At 37.4% G+C, this 22969-nt stretch overlaps 4 protein-coding genes across 5 annotated transcripts; 2 read left to right on the top strand and 2 right to left on the bottom strand.

The window, feature by feature from the left end:
* Positions 1-1484: 1484 nt before the first annotated feature.
* LOC125218038 (33 kDa ribonucleoprotein, chloroplastic) lies at positions 1485-3424 on the bottom strand. The gene is made up of 4 exons (XM_048119634.1): positions 2993-3424; positions 2725-2826; positions 1955-2263; positions 1485-1868 (listed from the first exon to the last, which is right to left on the bottom strand). The coding sequence occupies exons 1-4, from the start codon at positions 3383-3385 to the stop codon at positions 1749-1751; spliced, it is 924 nt and encodes a 307-aa protein (XP_047975591.1). The 5' UTR covers positions 3386-3424; the 3' UTR covers positions 1485-1748.
* Positions 3425-7124: 3700 nt separating this feature from the next.
* LOC125218500 (putative HVA22-like protein g) lies at positions 7125-9144 on the bottom strand. The gene is made up of 7 exons (XM_048120180.1): positions 8939-9144; positions 8638-8688; positions 8432-8530; positions 8064-8120; positions 7906-7969; positions 7630-7821; positions 7125-7552 (listed from the first exon to the last, which is right to left on the bottom strand). Exons 2-7 carry the CDS (start codon positions 8667-8669, stop codon positions 7292-7294), a joined length of 705 nt encoding a protein of 234 aa, XP_047976137.1. The 5' UTR covers positions 8670-8688; positions 8939-9144; the 3' UTR covers positions 7125-7291.
* An 8036-nt stretch (positions 9145-17180) lies between these two features.
* On the top strand, positions 17181-20008 carry LOC125218042 (ADP-ribosylation factor-like protein 2). 2 transcript variants are annotated; one of them, XM_048119637.1, is made up of 6 exons: positions 17181-17393; positions 17805-17940; positions 18047-18157; positions 18246-18408; positions 18951-19031; positions 19568-20008. In XM_048119637.1, the coding sequence occupies exons 2-6, from the start codon at positions 17876-17878 to the stop codon at positions 19703-19705; spliced, it is 558 nt and encodes a 185-aa protein (XP_047975594.1). In that variant the 5' UTR covers positions 17181-17393; positions 17805-17875; the 3' UTR covers positions 19706-20008. The 2 variants fall into 2 exon arrangements, with proteins under 2 accessions (XP_047975594.1, XP_047975595.1); XM_048119638.1 differs by lacking the exon at positions 17181-17393 and having other exon boundaries at positions 17818-17938.
* Positions 20009-21563: 1555 nt separating this feature from the next.
* Positions 21564-22248, top strand: LOC125224319 (transcription repressor OFP6-like). Its single transcript, XM_048127703.1, has one exon. The coding sequence runs from the start codon at positions 21619-21621 to the stop codon at positions 22075-22077; it is 459 nt and encodes a 152-aa protein (XP_047983660.1). The 5' UTR covers positions 21564-21618; the 3' UTR covers positions 22078-22248.
* The last annotated feature ends 721 nt before the right edge of the window (positions 22249-22969 follow it).

The raw sequence follows: 22969 nt of genomic DNA, 5'->3' as shown, positions 1-22969 counted from the left end.
GGAAGCTCGCCGTCTTCGCGGCGTACGAATCCAAGGAGCTCGCACGCTGGGACTCCTTGGGCGCGCCCGAGCACTGCCGAATTGATGTCTGATCCCGCCGTGACCAGGTTCTGCGGCGAATTTCCGACAAACTCTCGGCAGCGATGCAGAAAAAAATCGAAAGAGAAGAAATATATCCAAAATTCTGAAATCTAAAAGGAGAGAGATAAAAGTATGAAGAGAAAGAGAAAAAAAATAAAATAAAATCAGGTCTCCCCCTCTCTCCTACGTGGAATAGTGTCGCTCACACTACGCTCACACAAGGTGGGCAGCAGAACAGTTCTCCTACTATCTCTATCTATGTAAAATAGTCTTACTTTTTTATTTTGCTTCTGTTTAACAAAATTAGTCTCTATATTTTTTACAAGTTTCTCCTTAAATGAGATGGTCTAGTTATCTTCCAACAATACTTTAATCATAACATAAAATAAAGCGAGCTGGTAAACTAATATGGGCCTAGAGATAATTTAATTCATACATCAAGTAGTATATTTTATCATAGCGAAATATAGCTATCATACAGACCCCTGTTTTACATTAAATTTGAGTTGTCCACAATTAAGACTTTTTTTTTTGGACGGAAATAATAATATCGTGCTTGCCGATATCCAACATGTAAATTTTTATTATTCTTTCTTAACTCTCACGTTACACAACAAAACATATCACCACAATTTTTCATTTTTTCATACAGAGCATAGTCACACGCGCCAACACTTTCTTCTTTTTTCTACCAAGCATGGCATTATTGGCATCACTTAGCCTTTTTCACATGTTGCATTTTCTAAGGCAAAAAAATGATTTTCTAGTAATCATTCTGGTTGATATATATGTACTGAACACTAGTATGACCTAATGGATCTATTTTTATTTAAAAAATTGTTTCCAATTATTTTATTCATTCTCCATATATAATAGGCTTAAAGTTTGAAGATTGATTATAATTGTATACTTTTATCATGTATAGGTAAATGAATTGTTTTTAAGAAACTTTCTTGTAGTGTCTTTGCTTTATTATACACAGTTAGAGGTGCCCATGGTTGAGGAATCGGCGGTTACGATTCGGAACAGTCGGTTCCCGTTTTGAAAATTGTTGAACAGAAACAGAACCGCGAGAGTATTTCCCGGTTACGGTTTTGGTTTCGGTTCCGAACCGGCGTTTTTTTACGATTTTTCACGGTTCGGAACCGCCGATTTTTTGCGATTCCAGCTTGATTTCACGTTTTTCCGGCGTTTTTTGCGGTTCCGGTTTGGAACCGCTCGGAACCAACAGTTCCGGCACGGTTTTGGTTCGAAATTTTTTGAACCAAAACCGAACCACGGTTTAAAAATCGACGGTTTCTGTTAGGGTAAATTCTCACAGTTTCGGTTCGGAACCGTAACCGGCGGTTACAGTTTCAGTTTTAACCACCGGTTCGGTAAACCTTGGGCAGGTATATACACAGTTAAGAAATTCACACTTCTTCAACTTGAGTAAACAATGTAATAATAGGTTCAAGTTTCCTCTGCGTTTCAGGAGTGTTGCAGCTTCAAAAGGAAGCAAAGCTCCAGTACTAAAGGTGCATTTTATGCCTCATCTATTGTATCCAAAACTTACACTGTAGATCCGAATATATATCTCCTACTTACATCCGCAGCCATTATTATACTATCACTTAAAACAATGCCACAGCAAGAATGTCTCAAGGAATTATGCTTCAAATTCCCAGTCAAGGACTGGCACTTGAAACCAGCTCACTATTTTCCGATGTGTTCTCAACCTCCGGGGGAGATGCAGCAGCAGCTCTTTGCTCTGCCAGATTTAACCTCAATGGCCGGCCTTCCAGTTCCTACTCGCGTCAATTCAAGAGGCAACGAGTCAAACAAGGATGATCGGAAAAAGGTTTTCAATCGAATATAGTTATGAATTTCTTACCACTCCATTCATAGCACTCAATGCAGATTCCACTTCTTCTGCAGAGGAGAAAGTAATGAATCCAAAGCCTCGTGACCTTCCAGAGTCCCTATCATATATGATCTTGGCGCTCAGGTATCCAGGCTGATGAGAAAATGCGTCTCGTAGGGCTTGAGACGTGAGGCTCCAGCTCAGGTTGCCTGCATATATTTTGAAAGGGCTGTCAACATACCCTTGATAGCTGCTTCGTATCTTTGGACTCATTACTTCCCTTTCACCACCTCGTGGCACCTCAGGAAAGTTCACCTTCGAAGTACGACCTCCAATTTGCTGAAAATCAGCGAAAGCAGGAAACTTGGCAGTGAGCTTAGTCACCCTAATACAATACCAACTCATGCAGACAGACAATAAGAATGAGGTGAATGCACCACTTCAGCTTTCTATATTCTTTTGTCTAGTTTTCCAAAATTCAATATGTTTGAACACCGTTACAAATTCTACAAGTCATGTTTTTAATATGCAGAACAGGTAAGAAAACTGCCCCAATTTGTGATATAAATTGCCAGCAGATTTAGAATGTACTAGAACTAGTATATGCTTATTTGCCAAGTCAGAGAAAGTGCAAAAGTATACAGAATTAGAACTGTAGCCTAAATCTCACATTCACTTAGCAATTTAATTGGTAGTTAAACACACAATTTAATTCAGTAAAAGCAGATTTCCCTAGGAGTAGAACTTTACAAGAGAAATTGGATTGACCAAAAGCAGAAATTGAATGAGCATATACTTACAGCTCCATCAAACAATCTGATTGCCTCCTTGGCTTCTTCAACACTCCCCATAGTAACAAATGCAAATCCCCTGCTCCTATCCGTGACTCTATCATACACAATCTACAAAACCAAATACAGTATTATTAACACTAATTAACCTAAACCAATCATGTCACATTCCTAAATCGACAATTGAAAATAATCACAATCATGAACACTCAATTCCACCAATTCTTCAAAATTCAGCCCAATCATAAGCGATTCTCTGAAAAGATGAAATCCACACCTCGGCGGAAACAACACTGCCAGCTTCAGCGAAAATCTCAGTCAATTGCGCAGACGTCATCGAAAATGGCAAATTTCCAACATAGAGCCTCCCAGCGTCTGCAATTTGTAGGGCGCCATTATCGTCCTCGGCTTCGGATACTGACCCCAGAGCACCATTCGATAGCCCATCTTCATCTGGATTGAACTCGAGGCCGTCGAATGCAGTAGAAGCGCAGTGTATAGAAGAAGATGATGATGAAAGATTAGAGATGGAGAGGGGTTTGAGCTTTGTGGAGGTTCTGATGGAGAAGAGGTTAGAGGGGAAGCAGAAATGATCGAGGGGATTTGAAGAGAAAGAATGCGAACAAGTGGGAAGGGCTGCAACTGCCACCGAGAGAGAAGATCCACCCATTTCTGCTGCTGTGAAGTCTCAACTACTGGGAGAGATAAGATTTAAGAACTCAATCAATCATTTTTTTTATTTATTTACTTTGTTTTGCTTACGTGTTGCCGTAAACATATTTTAGGCATTTTTTACCTCTAAAACTATTGTTTCCTCCATTTCAGGTTATACGTGTATTATAGCGTCATGAACTAGAGATTGTGATTTATTAATCAAAATGAATATTAAAATATTCCTCACATTTCCAATACATTTTTAGGTTACGCACTATGTATATCTAAATATCTCTTACAACAACACGAGATGATTTAAGGTAAGCACAATGTACCGAGTCTATACATTTCTCACCTTAGGATTTTGGGGATAGTGTTGTAACTCGCCAAAAGAAGGGTATTTGGAGGGATAATTACACTATTCATATAAAATGCTTCACCATTGTTTCAAATTAGTATAAAGAGTTTTAAGTTATCATATTTCATACAAAAAGTTTAATTAGTGTTTCAAATTAGTACATTCCGTTAAAAATCACTAACACCGTTATCTTATCTTATTTTTTTTTATCCTATTCACTCCAAAATTATGCCAGCTAAAAACATGATTAGAATAGATAAATATCTTGAGGAGTTTGCAGAATAAAATTGGAGGGGAAGAAGACCATTTTGGTGCTGCAAGTCATCCGAAAACAAGCTACTATATAGTTGCAACAACATATTCATTTTTCTTTTTTCTTTTTTTGGGAGAAAGAGATGAATCTGTGTATGTTTGTGTGTGAAAAGAAAGCTAAAAAACAATTAAGAATAGGATGAAGTAGATTGAAAAAATTATGGGGTCAGCTAGAAGGAGATGAATCATAAACTTATCAAAGATAAGGTGGACTTGTTTGTGAGGATGAAAAATTGGTTGAAAATGATTTATATAGATTAGCTGAAATTATATGCATATCTACTGCACGATATAAGATGCTTATATGACAATATATGGGTTATTATTTGAAGAAATAATATCATGAGAATAAGATGAGAAATAAGAAATAATTTTGGAGAGAATGGGATAAAAAAAATAAGATAAAAGTAACGGTGTTAGTGGTGTTAGTGATTTTTAATGGAATGTACTAATTTGAAACACTAATCAAACTTTTTGTATAATGTAGGCTAACTTAAAACATTTTATACTACTAATTTTAAACAATGATGAAACATTCTGTATGTATTTGCAATTATCCCATATTCGGATGAGAACTATAAGTTGGGATGTTAATTTCAAAGAAAATATTTTTCAATGTCTCAAGTCCTTCGATGCCGTGTCCACTTCTAGTGAGGTGGAGCTCCCAAAGGCCTTATATGAGGTGGAACTGGCCAACACTAGAAGTGTGGTGGAGTTTCCTTATGAGAACTTAAGTAGGTAATTTATAAGGGAAAAAAGCCTCATATACTAATGGAGTTGGAATAACACATGTATATACTTACAATTTTTACTCATTCTTCAATATGAGATATGATTTGCTCCCCCATAATCAGTGGCGGATTCAGGTGGGGGTAGGTGGGGGCAGTTGCCCCACCATGCGACTAATTTTCCCTTATCCCAGATGTATATTTTCCATATCCGCCCCCTCCGTTGCCTCCGACGTCGCCCCGTTGACCGAAAAAAATAACCATTATCGCCCCAAGCTCAATTGAAATAACATCCACATACTTGCTAAGTTGTATGACATGCCTCGATCCAAAAAATGATTTCACTGCTTTTAATATTGATAAGTTTGTTCACTTTGCTACTCTTTACCCAAAGGACTTCACATCGACTCAACATACTGAATTGTTTAAACAACTTGAAACTTTTGTTGATGTTGTGAGAAGAGATGCACGATTGAATGGTATTGAAGATTTGGCTAGCCTATCTCGGAAGTTTTTTCGTTGGTTTATCGTCTAATTGAGTTGGTATTGATCTTACCCGTAGCGACTGCATCTGTTGAAAGAGTATTTTCAGCAATGAAATTTGTCAAGACTGACTTGCGGAATAGGATGGGAGATGAGTGGTTGAATGACAGTTTGGTACTGTAGTATAAAATGAAAAATCCATCTTTGCAAGTGTTTCTAATGAAAGAATCTTGAAACGTTTTCAAGATATGGATACCCGTAGAAATCAGTTGTCTCGGTTAACAGATGCTAGAGCTACTTGAATTGTAATAGACTTTCATTTTGCTAAAAAAACATATTGAAGTATTATATTTAATATTTTATTATTTTATTCCGCCCCCTCCATTTTTTAATCCTGGATCCGCCACTGCCCACAATGTCCATTAATCAAAACTAGCGTTAGTTCCTTTCTTGAAAAGTTTTTTGGTTTTATGTTTGTAGCATTTTTTTATCCTTATGTGAGATACACTTTTGTTTTGTGTAGATGATTCTTCTCATTGTTTTACAGCGGTAGAATTCATATTTATATCAATACAATACAGTTTATCTTGTAAAGTATAACGTTATTCTTGCTAATGGATTATATCTATACTAGTATTGAAGCTAAAAATTGAGGTGATGTGTTTAATATGCTATTTATAATTGTTAAAAGTTGTTTTTATAGTAGTAAGCTTAGTGAATTAGGAGTATATAATAGTGACAAAGATGATGACAAATGCCTTGTAACGTTTTTGTGTTAGACTTTCTTTTGTTCATACATACTTTGGAATTAATTTTATTAATTAGTGAGCATCAATGTGAATGCGTCACTTCCCATATAGTTTACAAGTTTATCTTATCTTATTGTTCGCAACTTCCAGAATCTTCTATTTTCTCCCGTTGGTATAGTAGTATAAAATTATAGATTAGCTTAAGTTTAGCCTTTGCGCATACAATCTTTACAATTAAAAATAAAAGCTCGATTATGAGAGAAATCAGACAATTTGGGGATATTCGATGGGATCATTTATTAGAATGCCAAAGTTGATCGGTTTGACTATATGTATTTACACATAAAAAATTGAGTAATATGGAATGGTATGGTATGGTCGAAGATTCATCTAAACATAATTAGTGATTATCGTATTGAAATTGAATTGATTTATAACAAACCTTTAAAAAAAAGGGGGGAAAAAAAACAAAAATAGAAATAGTTTCCCACACCACCGTCGCCACACACACAACAGAATGAATCCAGCAGCGACAACGCCGCCGTTTAATTCGCGAAATAGCCGTCATCTGCAGCGGCGGAATACGATGTCAAGCTCCGGCCCGACGATCTGGAGTTGGTGCCGTTGAAAGCAGGCGGGTCCCACTCCCACACTTACAGCTCTCTGAGAGATCTGCTGAATTCCCCCAGGGTCAAAACAGGATCCGATATCTGCATCCGAAACCGCCTTGTCAAGCAGGCCGCGCGGGCCTACCTCAGCCCCATGTCCGACTATCCCTCCTCCGCCGGGGGTAACTTCTTCCACCGTCTCTGGACTCGCGTCGCCGCCTTCATTCACTCTTTCTGCACCAAGCTTGTCCGTATCCTCGCTGTCCGAATCCAGAATGTGCTTGCTCATACTTTAAACTCATCTTAATCGCTTTGCAATTATATCATTTTCTGTTTGGGATTTGTATTCAATAATGTAATTCCTTCTAAATCCTTGCAAATTGTATATACGCTAACACTATTTTTATGTCTTTTTAATTTTTACTTTCAATTAAGCACTAAAGATCCATCCATTTGAGGAAAATCAGGCATCAAAGGTATTCAACTCTCACCTAACAATCACAACCTAAAATTAGAGTACATTGAAAATTGGGTACTTGATTCGTAACTAGGCAATAGGTACATTAGGAATTGGGTACTGACTCGCATGACTGAATTCTACTAACTGGTCTGGCAATGCAATCTCGAATATTTACAATATCTAAATCTTAAAAAGAATGAACAAATTTTTAAAACATCATTTGACTAGTTGCCATCTATGAAGCGCCTAAGTCTGTGCTTAGCCGTCGAAACATCTTTCTCCAAACCCAATTTCTCGTTGGAGTTAAATGCACCAACACAGTTTGAATCACAAACAATCACATCCTCAGGCCTAACCAAATGTGTCCCATTCTCCGACCTTGGCGCTTGGCTAAAATGGGATGGCGGCTGACTATTCATGAAACCCACACGTGGCGCGCTGGGCTCGGGAGTTGTGTTGACCCGTTGTTGTTGGTTCCCGGGATTCTGCAATTAAGTTTAGCAAATGTTAACTAGGTAAATGCATTTGATCTATAAAATTTGCACATTTTATATGTGCATACCTGAGTACTCCGTGAAGACACAAATTGAAGGAATTGGAGGATCTTGGTGGAGCCAAGTTCTGTGCAGTTGTGCCAATAGTATATTGCTAAGTTCCATGCTCTCTCTCTAAATTCGATTAAACTTCTATCGATATCTGTTTCGTGCCTTGACACATATGGTCGTAGCAATCTATCATATATGTATCCTGATCCCTGCGATAACATCAACAACAATTCAATTTCACACAAATAATGAAACAATCAAATTAAGACTTATAAGTTATGGATGGTTCTTACATTAGTTTTGGGATACCAGAGGTATATGAAGAGCGCCAATTTCATCTCTCCATACATTGGCAACCTATACAGAAACAATTTTGTTACTACTTGATTTTGTGTCATTTTCTGCTAACCTACTAATCAAGTCAAAAGAGTAGATGTTGTCGAGCTCATACCATGAAATAAATACATCCCCAATCCTCTCAAGAATTGTGATAATCGCAACAAGTATCCTGAAAACATAAATTATTGGACATTAAGCAGGCAATTACTAAATATCTTTGTTTGGTTGAAAATTTCGAGTCAACTGTTGCTCCAATATGAAGAGCAAGTCATTATCTTGAAAGGGAAATGGTGATTAAAGTACTTCAACCCTAACAACTGGTAAATTTTTAATAGTAATAAGTTGACCAATATAGTTAATCACAAGCATGTGACTAGTTCAAACTTCAAAGCATCCAATTACATTGTTTAATTCGTAGGAGGAGTATGTAAGAAAATTAAAGAATAGGACTGGTGATGAAAATTGAAATAAAATGTTTACCAATATTGACACCAAAAGCGCAGTTCCGGAATCTCAACTCTGTTTTTCTCTACAGTCTTGAAACATTGAAAAGCAGGATATGCATATCCTAGTACCAATCTGCAAAATCCACAAGTAATTTCCAATCATTCATCAAATTCAAAAGAATTTCACGACGAATTTGCAGGGGCAACACATTCATATTAAAGAGAATATAAACATCTTACATTAAGCAACTGGTGACGAATTCCCCAATCATCTTCAAATCACTGATAGTTCTGAAAATAGGCAGAGAAAGCAAAAAACATTACATCCCTCAAATCTGTGAAGATCAGAAGATACACAGTTCCTCCAATCGAGACGCAACTCAAACCCAATTTCGAAAGCAATTAGTAATATTTAGTTATGACGTGAAAGAAAAGAATCGTGATCGGCCAAACAACTAAAGTATTGAGAAAACTTTGCAATTTTAAGGGTAGAAAAGGGGTAAATTCATAAGGATCGTCAAAATACCAAATTTTCAGTTACCTATCGGGAAAACAAGGATTGAACCGTGACAGGCTTCAAATTAGTATATGGAGTATGAAGAACTGGGGGGAGAAGAGGTGGAAGTTAGTTATGAACGTGCGCGAGTGCGTAAGGATGATGGTGCAAATGAATGTATGTCTACGCCGCGTTTATATATAGAGAGAGAATGAGAGAGGTGGTGTTTATGAGTTGGGATGATACATGTGAAGAAACTTGGAAGTTATAAGAGAGAGAAAAATGAGGGGATTTCTTGTGATCAATGCCTTCTTATTTAACACGTTATTATGCTGCCTAAGATTTGATCAACTCCAATCTCTTCTCTTCTTCAAACCTTACTATTATTTAGTAAAAAAGCAGTTTTAAAATTAAAATTTTATTTTAGAAATATTAGCCTCTAAAATCATTAATATTAGCCAAATTATGATATTTTGCACAAACTTTAAAATTGTCTAAAATATGACAAAATTTACATTCTGCTTGTAATTTCGCACTGCGGATCAACTTGGGTTACAAACTTTAAAATTGTCTCAAATTTGACAAATCTCTATATCCAACTAATGTACACAAAATTCTATTTGGCACTACTAAATCAACTTGGGTTTCTAGTCTTCTACGTGCTATCTTATCCTTGCCAAAAATTAAAAATTGGTCTAAAATATCATAACAGTTTCACGGTTACTCAAAAAAAATAAGTTTTAATTAAAAAAATCTTATTTGGATCGGGTTGTGAAATAACAAACATAATGTAAATGTTATGATATTTTAGATTAATTTTAAAATTCGTAGGAAATATCAGAATATGCCCTATGGTCATAGTTTTAAGACCACTATCCCCTTATGTTAATGAAACATATTATTTTAAACATTATAAAAAACAATAATTTGTATATAGATGGTAAAAATTGAAACTTCATGATTTAATATTTTAATTCTAAAAGTCAAATTTAATCAAATTTTATAATTTAAATAACTATTAACCTTTTATTTCATAATCCATTTGTAATATTTAGTTAAATTCATTGCACAATGAATTAACACTCCCTTTTTTTTCTAGTCATCATAAAATTAATGTGGCGTTCTTCATTGGAGACAGAGTTGCCAAACGGCTTTGGCATAATCTCAGGATCTTCAATTTGCGTATGAGTATAACAGTTCAATTAGTATTTTTAATAAAATCATCTTATTGTTGACCATAATGCCATCACTAGTTTCGAATATTACGGGTAATGAAAATTTTGTAATTTTACTAGTCTGACATTTTATTAAACTATACTCCATATAATAAGACTTCTCGACATAAATTGACTATATGCGAGTATATATAATTTAAATAAAAGAGTAATTTTTCCTTTGGGTATGAAAACTTATTGTAGGGGAATGAGTCAAAAAACGCAGGAAGTGGAAATGTTCGAGAATTAAGATAATGACTTGACCCCAGAATTGGTCAAAACTTCGGAAATATTAAGGAATCGACAGATCAAAGATGCGACGGTGGTGGATTGTAGTTGGAAGATGGATAAATTGATGAATGGGAGTGGCGAACCTTCCATGGCGGCTACCAGTTTCATGGCGAAGCTTCCATTGTAAACATATATGGAAGCAAGAAATATAGTAAAAGAATAAAAAAGAACATACAACGGTAAGTTTATTGCTCTGTCATTTGATTGCAAGATAATCTAAATAGCAGCAATTTCAAAATATTTAAAGACAAAATGAATCCTAAGAGCACTCATAGTGGTAGGGCTATCTCAAGGGCATGTCTTTTTTCCTATTTTTGCGTCAATTATTTTATCCATATGGCTTATCTCCTTGCAATAGACTCACGGCATATCTTACTTCCTATTTCATTTCCATAAAATCACTATTATGTTTTAATTTTTTTGCACTTTAATATTTAATATGTTATCAAATAAATTAAATTTAAATGCAAAAATAATACAATACGTAAATCTTCGTTGTATTATAGTATTGAAAAATGGAATACAACGAGATGCAAATTTAAATAAATTTACAATAGGTTGGGGCATTTTATAGGAGAAAATATGGTATAAAGAAATTAAAAAAAGGAAAGTACCGATGATCGGCACTATCCCCACAATGGAGGGCCGATCATCGGCCAATCGAGTCGGGCAAGGCCATGATATCGGGCAAATGGGGGGAGGTGGGAGGGGCCATTCATCAGCCCTTCTCCTACAATGGTGAGCCGATGAGGGCCGATCTCAAGGCCTAGAGATTGACCCTTCCATTATGAGTGCTGTGTCTAATTAAATTTAATATCCTAAACAACATACCACTAAATTAGGGAAATGGAATTACTAATCAAATGTAACAAACTTGGACTACTTAAGCTTACAAGTAAATTTCAGTTCTACCAAGTGCCTTCGAAAATATGTCAGTAACTTGATCTTCAGTTCTTATATTTTGCAAATCGATCTCTTGATTCAAAACCTTTTCTCGAACAAAAAATGGTGATTTATTTCAATGTATTTTGTTCGAGTATGAAACACTCGATTTTCAGCAAACTTATGAATCAAAACTAAATACTTCAAGTAAAAAAAAAAAATTCTTGGACGATCCTCTTAAGCCAAATATACTCTTGAATAGCCATAGAAGTGTTGGGAAATAAACACAGACAATCACGAATATAAAAGGAGAATGAACACAAAAAATTGTTTACCCAGTTCGATACAAAGTGTATCTACGTCTGGGGGCGATGCCAAGCCAGGGATTTCACTATATAATTTTAGGATGATTTTACAATGAGGGGACACCTCTATTTATAAGCAAAATAGAGAGCCCTAATTCTAGTCAAACTAGGAAACATATTCCATAAGGAAATATCTTCTATGGAATAAATCTATCACAAGGAAATATACTTCTAGGAAACAAATCCTACATATGGTAGGAGATTAGGCTCTATAATTAACAATCTCCCACTTGGAGACTAACAACTCCTACGCCACCATATCCTCGTGATCTTGTCCCTGCATCCGCTTAGCATCTTCTAACCTTCTCTTCAAGTTCCAAGGCCAATTGAAGCTATGCATAGCTTCAATTTCTCTAAGGTCACCACCTTAGTAAACATGTCTGCTGGATTCTCACTTCCAAGTATCTTCTCAAGTTGCAGGATTTTCATCTCCAATAAGTATCGAATGTAATGATACTTCAACTCCACATGCTTTGTCCTAGAATGAAACGCTGGATTCTTTGCCAAGAAAATAGCACTCTGACTATCACTGTAGAGTCTGCTACTCTTGTTCTCCTTCCCAAGTTCATCTAAGAAACTCTGCAACCACACCATCTCCTTGCTTGCCTCCGTCGAGGCTACATATTCAGCCTCCGTAGTAGACAAAGCAACGGTCTTCTGCAACTTAGAAGTCCATGAAATAGCAGTACCACCATAAGTAAATACATACCCGGTTGTGCTTCTTCTCCCATCAAGATCATTGGACGCCAAGTCTGCATCCACATAACCTGCTAGCTCGACATTCTTGCCATTGAAACATAAGACTCTTTCTGTAGCACCTCTCAGGTATCGAAGGATCCATTTAACTGCTTCCCAATGTTGCTTGCCCGGATCACCCATGAACCGACTCACTACTCCCACTGCTTGTGCAATATCAGGCCTCGTACACACCATTGCATACATAATACTGCCAATTGCTGAAGCATAAGGAACTTTCTTCATTTTAGCACGTTCTTCCTTTGTACTCGGCGAGTCCTTCTTCGACAGCTTGAAGTGACTGCCCAAAGGCACACGTATTGGCTTCGAATTATCCATGTTGAATCTTTCCAAAACCTTACCAATGTAAGCAGCTTGCGAAAGATACAATTTTCCTGCCACCTTGTCACGCTCGATTCTCATGCCCAAAATTTGATTAGCCTCTCCAAGATCTTTCATGGAGAATCGTTCAGACAATTGCCTTTTCAACTTATCCATCTCCTTTGGATCACCTCCTGCGATCAACATATCATCAACATATAATAACAGGATAAGATAGCTCTTGTCAAACCTCTTGTAGTAACATCAATGGTCAGCGTAGCATCTTTTATAGCCAATCTCCATCATGAATCTATCAAACTTCTTGTACCACTGCTTTAGAGCTTGCTTTAAACTAGGGGTGGCAAAATGAGTAGCGGGTAATGGGTAATTCCCATCTCGACCCACTACCCGGCGGGTATCGGGTACCCGATAGCCGACGATAACGCGAATTGGGGCGGGATCGGGTAGTGTGTTTTAGAGTTTTGCGGGTAGCGGGTATACCCACTACCCGTACGGGTATACCCGTTAATCCCGTTAATACCCGTTAATATTTGTGTTAGAGCCATATATCATTTTTAATACTCCCTCCATTCCATATTAATAGAGGCGTTTCAAATAGTTAAATTAGAGAAAAATAAATAAATAGTTAAATAATAATAGCCATATACACATCCATTTTGAAAAATTAAAAATAAATAGTTAGAATGGAGAAAAAATAAAGTAAGAGAGATAATAATGTAGAGAAGAGTATTTATATTATTATTTTTCCAAAATGAGTAAAGAAAATGAAATGTTTATAAGAGTTCTTTTGAAACATTTTTATATTCCGACGAACATACAATTGAAAACTCATCGGAACTAGCTATAGAATCCCCTCACTTTTATTCTTAATCTATTCAAAGTTTACCATCAATATTAATTAAGTAAATTAGGGAACATTGACGATTATTATGGTTTTCAAATTTTTTATTCGAATTTCGGGTCGGGTACGGGTACCCGCAATGCCGGGTACGGGATACCCGACACGGGTATCGGGTAATCCCGGTATATCACGGGGCGGGTATTGGGACAACCAATTTAGCTAAAATTGGGTACGGGTACCCGACTTGTCGGGTGCGGGTACCCGCGGGTAACCCGCTTTCGCCACCCCTACTTTAAACCATACAAGCTCTTCTTCAACTTGCACACAAGATTTTCCTTTCCTTTTACTACGAATCCCTCGGGCTGTATCATGTACAACTCATCCTCCAAATCACCATGAATGAATGTCGTCTTTACATCCATCTAATGTAACAATAGATTTTCTGCAACTACCATACTCAATACTAAACGAATAGAAGTCAGTTTCACAACAGGAGTGGAGACATCTGTATAATCAATACCGTATCGTTGCTCAAATCCCTTGACAACCAGCCTAGCCTTGTAGTGCTTGCTACCATTAGCTTCACCTTTGATTCGATAGACCCACTTGCAATGCAATGCCTTTTTCCCTTTTGGAAGTTCCACAAGCTCCCATGTGCCATTCAAGAGAAGAGAGACAAACTCGTCATTCATGACAATTTTCCACCTTCGTTTATCAGGGCCTTCTCCTGCCTCTGCATAACACTCAGGTTCACCACCATCAGTAAGTAACATTAGAGGGCGAGTACCTATCAGGTGCACGTCGCTCTCTAATCTGTTTAGGCAGCGGAATAATCGGTGGTGGAGTGCTTGGTTCTTCTTCAAGCACCTCTTCAGCATTCTGACTCTCCTTGCTCCCACTCGAGTTTGAGATGTCTAGCTCGACTACTTGGGGCTCAGAACTGCTGGAACTCGACGCCTCCAATCTATCCTTGTATAATGCTTGTTCATTGAAAACGACATCTCTACTGTGAATAACCTTACGGTTCTGCTCATCCCAGAGTCTATAACCGAACTCATCGCCTCCATAACCAATGAACGTACACTTAATAGATTTGGCATCCAACTTACTTCTCTCAACAGAACTAACATGAGCATAAGCAACACAACCAAAGATACGTAGGTAAGATAGATTCACCTCTTTTCCTGTCCAAACCTCCTCGGGTATCCGAAACTCCAACGGAACTGATGGACCTCTGTTGATTAGGAACGTTGCTGTGTTGACTGCATCTGCCCAAAAATTCATCGGCAATCCACTTTTCAACCTCATGCATCTTGCTCGCTCATTCAACGTTCTGTTCATGCGCTCTGCGATTCCATTCTGCTGTGGAGTTCCTTTCACAGTCTTCTCCATGCGAATTCTATTCTCTGCGCAAAACTCCTTAAACTCTGCAAGTTCATATTCTCCTCCATTATCGGATCTTAGACACTTCACCTTCATCCCGGTTTCAGTTTCAACAAGGGCTTTCCACTTCCTGAAAGTATCAAACGCATCAGATTTACTCTTCAGAAAATAAACCCATACCTTTCGAGTTGAGTCGTCGATGAATGTCATATAATATTCAGAGCCTCCTAGGGACTTCACAGGTGCTGGTCCCCATAGATCGCTATGGACCAACTCCAACTTCTGTATTTTCAATTTTCTGCCTCCTCTTGAGAAACTCACCATTTTCTATTTTCCAAACACGCAATCCTCGCATAGGCCAACTTCAACTGTTTTCAGGCCCGACAGTAAAACTTTTGAGCACATTATCTTCATCCCTTTCTCGCTCATGTGGCCAAGACGACAATGCCACAAATCTGCATTATTTGTTTCACTTGCAAGATCAATGCATTCTTTGGAGTTAGTTGTGGTATACAACGTACCCTCCTTCTTACCTCGAGCTACTATCATAACTCCCTTGGTAATCTTCCAATTGCTGCAGCCAAATGTTACCGTGTACCCTTCTGCATCAAGCTGCCCAATCGAAATCAAGTTTCTCTGTAATCCAGGAATGTGTCTGACTCCATTCAGTTTTATTACGGATCCATTGGATGTCACTACCTTCACGTTTCCCTTTCCCACGATATCTAAGGGCTCGTCATCAGCCAGATATACTTTCCCTAAATCGCCAGAAACGTAGTTTTCCATTACCTCCACATTGCTGCATGAATGGAACGACGCTCCAGAATCCAATACCCACGATTCCATCGGACTACTCACACTTAGGACCAACGCCTCGCCATCGTCATCTGACATGGTAGCGTTTGTTGTATTCTTCTCTTTCTGATCCTTATTCTTATATTTCTTCGGTGCTTCACACTGATTTCTAAAGTGCCCAAACTCATCACAATTCCAGCATTTAACTCGATCCAAATCCTTCTTGGATTGGCTCCTTCCTCTGGATTTTGATCTTCCATGATTTTGCCTTCCCTTCGATCTGCCTCTCTGTTCTGTACTCAATACTGAACCAGAAGTAGAAGATCCTGATTCTTTCCGGCGAACTTCCTCACCAATCATCAGATCTCTTACTCTGTCAACTGTCAGGTTTGTCTCTGCAGCAGTAACTGCTGTCACTGTGCCAGCCCAACTCTCAGGCAGGGACGATAGCAAAATTAGGGCACGAATTTCATCAGCGAATTTAATATCAACAAAGTTCAGTTGCGAAGTGATCATGTTGAACTCGTTGAGATGTTGTTGCACCTCCTTTCCCTCTTGCATTCTAAAATTAAACAATCGTCTAATCAGATGTACCTTGTTTGCCTTTGATAGTTTCTGATACATATCCTCCAAGATCTTCATCATCTCCTTCGTCGACTTTGCTGCAGTCGTGTGATAAGCCACCTCCTTGGACAACGATAGCCTAATCGCGCTCATCGCTTTTCTGTCCAGCAGCTCCCACTCCTCCAGTTCCATCTTTTCGGGTTTGGCTTTTAATGGTTTTCATAGATCTTTACCGTACAAGTAATCCTCAATCTACATCTTCCAAAATCCGAAATCAGATCCGTCGAACTTCTCTACAGCAATCTTCCCGTCGATCCCCATCGTGTTTTCTGCCTCTTAAACCCTAGGTTCTAGATACAGTTGTTGGGAAATAAACACAGGCAATCACGAATATAAAAGGAGAATGAACACAAAAAATTGTTTACCCAGTTCGATACAAAGTGTATCTACGTTTGGGGGCGATGCCAAGCCAGGGATTTCACTATATAATTTTAGGATGATTTTACAATGAGGGGACACCTCTATTTATAAGCAAAATAGAAAGCCCTAATTGTATTCAAACTAGGAAACATATTCCATAAGGAAATATCTTCTATAGAATAAATCTATCAAAGGAAATATACTTCTAGGAAACAAATCCTACGTAGCAGGAGATTAGGCTCCAAGACGTTTCCACATATTTGAATTAATATATTGTGGACAATATATGTATGAAAGCAATAAATTACTACTTGGCGATGTGCACTTGAGTTTTAAAATAAAAATATCGAAATAGATGACAAATTAAAATGCGCCTATCTGCACCGTGTCTGGGCCCACTGATGGCCCGATCTGCATTGGATTTTCGGCCCAATAGTTGCAATACATTTTTATCGCCAATTCTGTCTGTGTGAGGCACCACCGGCACCGAATCACCGACGGCCAATCCATTCTCGTTGCTCCCACTCCCGGCCACCAATATGCTGAATGTGGTGGTCAAGTTATTTCAAGAGGGTTTATTAAACTAATTGTGCTTTTCATCATCACCCAGCTCCCTTTTATTGCGCTTAAAACAATTGGGCTTTTCATCATCATCTTCCCTCCTTCAGGTATTTTGACGGATCCTTGATTGGATTTGAGTTCAAAGCTTTTCTGCAGAGCATATTTTGGAAATTTTGCTTGCTTTGTTTTGGCACTGCTCTTTTGTGATGATACAGTTTCGGTTAACTGAAGTCTTACCGATTGCTGTTTTTCATTTATCCAATTATACGTTGCAAATCGATTAATTTCATATTGCAGTGTTTGATGATCTTATATCCTCTTTCTGGATTCATTTCATTCATGCCAAGCTCAGTGATTCTTTATTTCCTTAACTTGTACTACCTCACTCTCACTTGCTGGTTGACTCCATTTTTATGTTAGATGCACATTTTATCTCAATTGCTATCACCCCAATTGTTATCAATTCTTAATCTCTCCTCCTTATGATTAACCTGTGATTCCTTGGGCTCGTATCTCAGGCAGCTGGTGAAGTGAAGGAATCCCGCATTGTCTCCTGCCCCTTCCCTCGAGGCTCTGATAGGAAGCAAGAATGGGTCTTCTCAGCATAATCCGGAAAATTAAGCGCAAGGAAAAGGAGATGCGCATTCTCATGGTGTAATAACCCCTATTCCATGCATTTCTCTGTTTTTATCGTCAAGAAAGTATAGACTTGAACCTAACAATGTAGTGATTCACTTACTATTCTTAATTTCTACTCAAGTGGTCTTGATAATTCTGGAAAGACTACAATAGTGATGAAGATTAATGGCGAAGATACTAGTGTAATCAGCCCCACACTTGGCTTCAACATCAAAACCATGGCTTACCAAAAGTATGCTTTCATCCCTTGTGCTCTATCTTCTTGTTGTGCTTCATATCAAGATGCGTGTGATTAGGAATGGATGTGATTTTCTTCTTAGGTACACTTTGAACATATGGGATGTGGGAGGGCAGAGAACCATAAGGTCTTATTGGAGAAACTATTTCGAGCAAACTGATGGGTTGGTCTGGGTGGTGGATAGTTCAGATCTGAGGAGGCTGGATGATTGCAAATACGAGTTGGATAATCTTCTCAAAGAAGAGGTTTGTATTCTCTTTTATTGCCCAATCATTTCTGTTGTAAATATCATGTTCCTCCAGTATCTCTTTGTCAACTTGCTCCTCCATTGAGCTTTGTGCATTTTATAGCGCTAGCCTTTCTATACTCAGTGGTTTGTCCACTTATCATATTCGCCTTGAATCTAGAATGTATTATAAAGAACAAGTTGCTTCTTAAGTCCATGGATGCTGTTTGTACAATAAGGTACTTGTTCTAGCACTATGGCATCTCTATGTAACATGACAGTTCGTATCTGCCAGTACTGTATTAAACCTTACACAGTCATCATGTTATCCATGTTATGTAATCTCATCTTCTTCTTCCATTGGATATTGCTAAATACTCAACTCAGAACATGCATTTCGTAGACATGCCTTTCGTCATGTTTTATGCCCTTAACAAAATGAATCTAGAACCATGTTTATCTTATTATATTTTGTTTCGGCAAATGAAGTTCTGCACCCTATTCTGATGTTTTCCTGGTTGGTTACTTTTAATTGGTTTTTTCTGTACCATATTTCTACAGCGATTATCAGGAGCGTCGTTGTTGATATTTGCAAATAAGCAGGATATACAAGGTTCGCTGTCACCTGATGAGATAGCTAAAGTAAGGAATTTGCATCTGTTTGAATTTCAATCCATTTGTCTTAAGTTTGATGCTTTTGCAACCGAGTATGTCTGCTTTTGGCACGAAAGGGGGCTTGGATCTGGTAATATTTGAGGAAGAATTCTTCTTCTTACTTCTACTCCTTTAAGCAGTAAGTTTAAATCGCTGGAAAATTTAGGAGTGTGTTATTTTCTTCAACACAGATATTCACATTAGATGTGATTATTTTTTGCAGGGGTGACTTTTTTTATTCAGTGCTTTTCCTGTTAAATGGTCTATGCATAGTCGTTTTAGTCTAGTTCAAGTAGTAGGCGATTGTCCCTAAGATCTACACATGACTAACTTTTAGTATATTATTTTTTCATATTGAATAATAATGAGCATCTGTTGATATGTTTTAGTGCTATTTCTCTTGACAGAGGACAACAAACGGCTTGAGTTTTACTAGAAATGACTATATTTCTTCTTTTTTTTTTGGCCCTCGATTTTTTTTGTTCTTGTTTCTGATTTGACTTAGATTTCATTGCTTCATTCAGGTTCTGAACTTAAACGCCATGGATAAAAGCCGGCACTGGAAAATCGTGGGATGTAGTGCATTTACCGGGGAAGGGCTGCTCGAAGGGTTTGATTGGATGGTTCAAGACATAGCCTCGAGAATTTACATGCTTGATTAAAGGCAATTGCATCTACCCCTGTCCTCTTTGTTACTCGTGTGGAGTGCTACTCGAACCCACAGGCAGCGGCCTCAGATTCCTCAATATGAAAAAAATTAAGTTTCTGACGAGATTGGAAATATGTATTGAAAGTGGATAGAAGCTGTCTTCTTGTTGTTTGCTGTAATACAAATACGGAAGAATGTAGCAAAGCTCCATTTGTTTGTAGTCTTGAAGAGTTTGGCATCGTTTTTTGAGTTTGAAACTTTAAAAGTGTTTTATCTGATTTTGGAGAAATGGAGGTTTTCTATGTGATTTACTCAATGCTACTTTGAAATTTTGCACTTTGTAACTCTTCATGATCATATATTCATAGTACACTCTCTCAGTTTAGATATCTTTGTCATAGAATTTTGGAGTTTTAAGATACATTGGACGTCAACTACTAAGGTTATTTTTTTCTTATTCTCAGTAGTACTCCATTTCACTCCACTCTTATCTTACTCCTAATTCTTAAAACGACCAGAGTTCTCTTTTTAGAATAATGTAATTTTTTACTGAAAACAAAGCTCAAATAACAGTGTGTGAAATTTCGAAGCCGCGCCAGGTTGTAAATTAAAACAAAAAGAAGAAATTAAAAGATCTGCACATATGATTAAGAATTCTTATTATATAAGCTGTCTATAGAATAATAACATATTCACAATTTCGTTGGTGATATTTAGTTTATAATTATTCCAAGTGGTCACATGTTCCGAAAAAAATAATCTTGAGATCTCCCTTGATAAATTTTGGCTTAGTGCGGTAACGTTTGTATTTGTCGTAATTGATGAATAAGATTGTAAAAAATGAAGCTACCTAATGCACAATAAAAAGTAATAAATGACATCATATAGTTGTATTTCTTTAGTATTGTTAAAGAATTTTTAGGCACCAAAACTAAGAAATACTTCTATATATTTAATAAGTTAAGTGAAGTGAGAATGAAGCAGTGAGGGAATAACTAGGAGAATTGGGAAGGAGTAAAGTAAATAAAAAATTAATAAGTTAAATGAAGTGAGAATGAAGCAGTGAGGGAATAAGTAGGAGAAAGTAAATACAAAATAAAGTAAATGAAAGCTAATTAAGAGAGAAAATAAAATACTAAGAGACATTAAGTGTGTTATATTTTGTTAAAAATGGAATTGACCCTATTGTAATGGGATAGCCCAACAGGTAATACTCTCTTCGCCCAACTATAAATACTTCAGTATTTTTTTTGGGACATTTTATAGGATGTGAGTCAATTCCTTTTTTGGCAAAAAATATAGCAAAATTACTTTTTCTTACTTTATTTTTTTCACTCTATTTTATTATATCTCTTACCTTATTTTATTTCCCCTTAACTCTAAATATATTTTCTTAACTCCCGTATTTAAAAGAAAAATGTCTTATTTATAGTGAGACGGGGATGGAGGGAGTAGTTTTTCCGCGTTTATAAAATGGAAGAATCAATTCAGAGTGTGTATTAATTCCCAAAAACCTCATTACAATTAGAACTTGAAAATGTGTGTTTATAAATGAACTTTAATAAACATAATCTAAATATCTATTTGTGTTGTATTAGTGGAATAGTGGGATTGGTGACAGAGGCAGATGAGAAAGAGAAGCTTCCTAATCAGTGAAATTAGATCCATAATATTTATAATGAATGAATTAATCCAGATCATCATACCTTAACATTATTTTAAAACAAGTATGTGACAATAAGTGGGCCTTAATCCCAAGTTGCCAAAAGAGAGACACCGCGTTTGAACGCATAAGGCGACACCAATATCCCCACATGTGCTCTATTTATACCGGATGGATCCTCCCATATTTATTTATTAAGATCCCTTCTTCTCCTTCTCCATAAATCTTAAAACACACTTAGGTCAATCCAATCCGGCGCCGCCATGTCCACAGGCAGCAGGAAAGGGTACACGCTGAGGTCCATCCGGGTGAGCCTCGGGTGCAGCAGCTGCCGCCGCGCCAAGGTGTTCCAGCCGAAGCCGCGGCGCTACTCCTCGTCCAGCTCGTGGGACAACCACACCAACACGACTAACACTACATTTTCGTCCTCGGACACAGAGTCGGAGACAAAGAGCCTGGGAGCGGTGCAGGGGTTCGGGCGGATCGGGGGGACCAGCGTGGCCGTGGAGAAGGACTCGGACGATCCGTATCTGGATTTCCGTCAGTCGATGCTGCAGATGATTCTGGAGAAGGAGATTTACTCCAAAGATGAGCTCAAGCATCTCCTCAACTGCTTCCTGCAGCTCAATTCCCCTTACTATCACCGGATTATCGTCCGCGCCTTCACCGACATCTGGAACGGCCTCTATTCCCTCTCCGCCTCGCCCTCGCCATTAGCCTAGCTACTCTTTCTTATGCATAAACACATTCGGTTTTCACAGCCTTTTTGACATCACATATGCTCATCAAATTGTAAATTAATGTTGCTGCCTTGTCAAAAATTCTGTGAAAATTGCTTAATGTTATTTCACTAACTATCACTACTGTAATGGACTTGCTTCTTCTTTCTTTAATTCTACTACTATTTATCTTCTTCAAATCATGCTTCGATTCTAATTCTGTATATATTCAATAATTGGAGTAAAAATTGAAATGGGATAATTTGAGACGGATTTAAATGAATAATAGTGTTTATACGTTAAGATTTGATTAAACGGTACATTAACTAATTACTACTAGTAAAATTTTATCAAAAAAAAAACGAAAATATGATGATTTGATTGATGATCATTTTTTACATAACAGGTTTAAGTAAAAATTGGCCGTCGCCTGGCCTGCGTGGAATGGCTACTGTCTTCACCAATTTTTTTATACACTTCTTTCTACACAATCATTTCAAAACTTCGTTATATGTAACTTGGTGCTTAGAGCTTTTGACATAGTAGTAGAGTACTACTTCTACTATTTTATTTTTTCTTTACATATTTTTGGTTAAAAATTTACTTATGGGCCATTTTTTAAAAGACCACCTGTGATTTGTTCGATTTTCACAACCCATCCTCGAATAACTGATGTTGTAGCAATTCTTTTCTTGGTCTCTGAATGCACACATATCTAGTAATGCAATGCAAAAGAATTGTATGCCAATAATTTCTGTGGATTTGTCCATAACTTGGAAGCATTTAGGAAATAGTAGTAGTAGTAGTAGTAGATAATTTTGGTATTGATAAGGCAAATAATTAAATTTGGCGGTTTTATGCGTAGGAAATTATTTATTTATCCTGGGTTTGTGCC

The sequence above is a fragment of the Salvia hispanica genome, chromosome 4 (genome assembly GCF_023119035.1).
Source record: "Salvia hispanica cultivar TCC Black 2014 chromosome 4, UniMelb_Shisp_WGS_1.0, whole genome shotgun sequence".
Taxonomy (NCBI): Eukaryota; Viridiplantae; Streptophyta; class Magnoliopsida; order Lamiales; family Lamiaceae; genus Salvia; species Salvia hispanica.
The sequence above is the reverse complement of the archived record's forward strand: the minus strand, read 5'-3'. Positions and strand labels throughout refer to the sequence as shown.

What these genes read in the sequence shown, in the direction of transcription:
- LOC125224319 (XM_048127703.1), top strand. Translation starts at nt 21,619, where the DNA reads ATGTCCACAGGCAGCAGGAAAGGGTACACGCTGAGGTCCATCCGGGTG.
- LOC125218038 (XM_048119634.1), bottom strand. Translation starts at nt 3,385, where the DNA reads ATGGGTGGATCTTCTCTCTCGGTGGCAGTTGCAGCCCTTCCCACTTGT. An exon ending in TCAGATTGTTTGATGGAGCT is followed by an intron (nt 2,264 to 2,724) that starts GTAAGTATATGC and finishes GCTGATTTTCAG; the next exon opens with CAAATTGGAGGTCGTACTTC. An exon ending in TGAGTGCTATGAATGGAGTG is followed by an intron (nt 1,869 to 1,954) that starts GTAAGAAATTCA and finishes TGACGCGAGTAG; the next exon opens with GAACTGGAAGGCCGGCCATT.
- LOC125218500 (XM_048120180.1), bottom strand. Translation starts at nt 8,669, where the DNA reads ATGATTGGGGAATTCGTCACCAGTTGCTTAAT. An exon ending in TTCGTCACCAGTTGCTTAAT is followed by an intron (nt 8,531 to 8,637) that starts GTAAGATGTTTA and finishes TGGATTTTGCAG; the next exon opens with ATTGGTACTAGGATATGCAT. An exon ending in TGTCTTCACGGAGTACTCAG is followed by an intron (nt 7,553 to 7,629) that starts GTATGCACATAT and finishes ACTTAATTGCAG; the next exon opens with AATCCCGGGAACCAACAACA.
- LOC125218042 (XM_048119637.1), top strand. Translation starts at nt 17,876, where the DNA reads ATGGGTCTTCTCAGCATAATCCGGAAAATTAAGCGCAAGGAAAAGGAG. An exon ending in GAGATGCGCATTCTCATGGT is followed by an intron (nt 17,941 to 18,046) that starts GTAATAACCCCT and finishes TTTCTACTCAAG; the next exon opens with TGGTCTTGATAATTCTGGAA. An exon ending in CACCTGATGAGATAGCTAAA is followed by an intron (nt 19,032 to 19,567) that starts GTAAGGAATTTG and finishes TGCTTCATTCAG; the next exon opens with GTTCTGAACTTAAACGCCAT.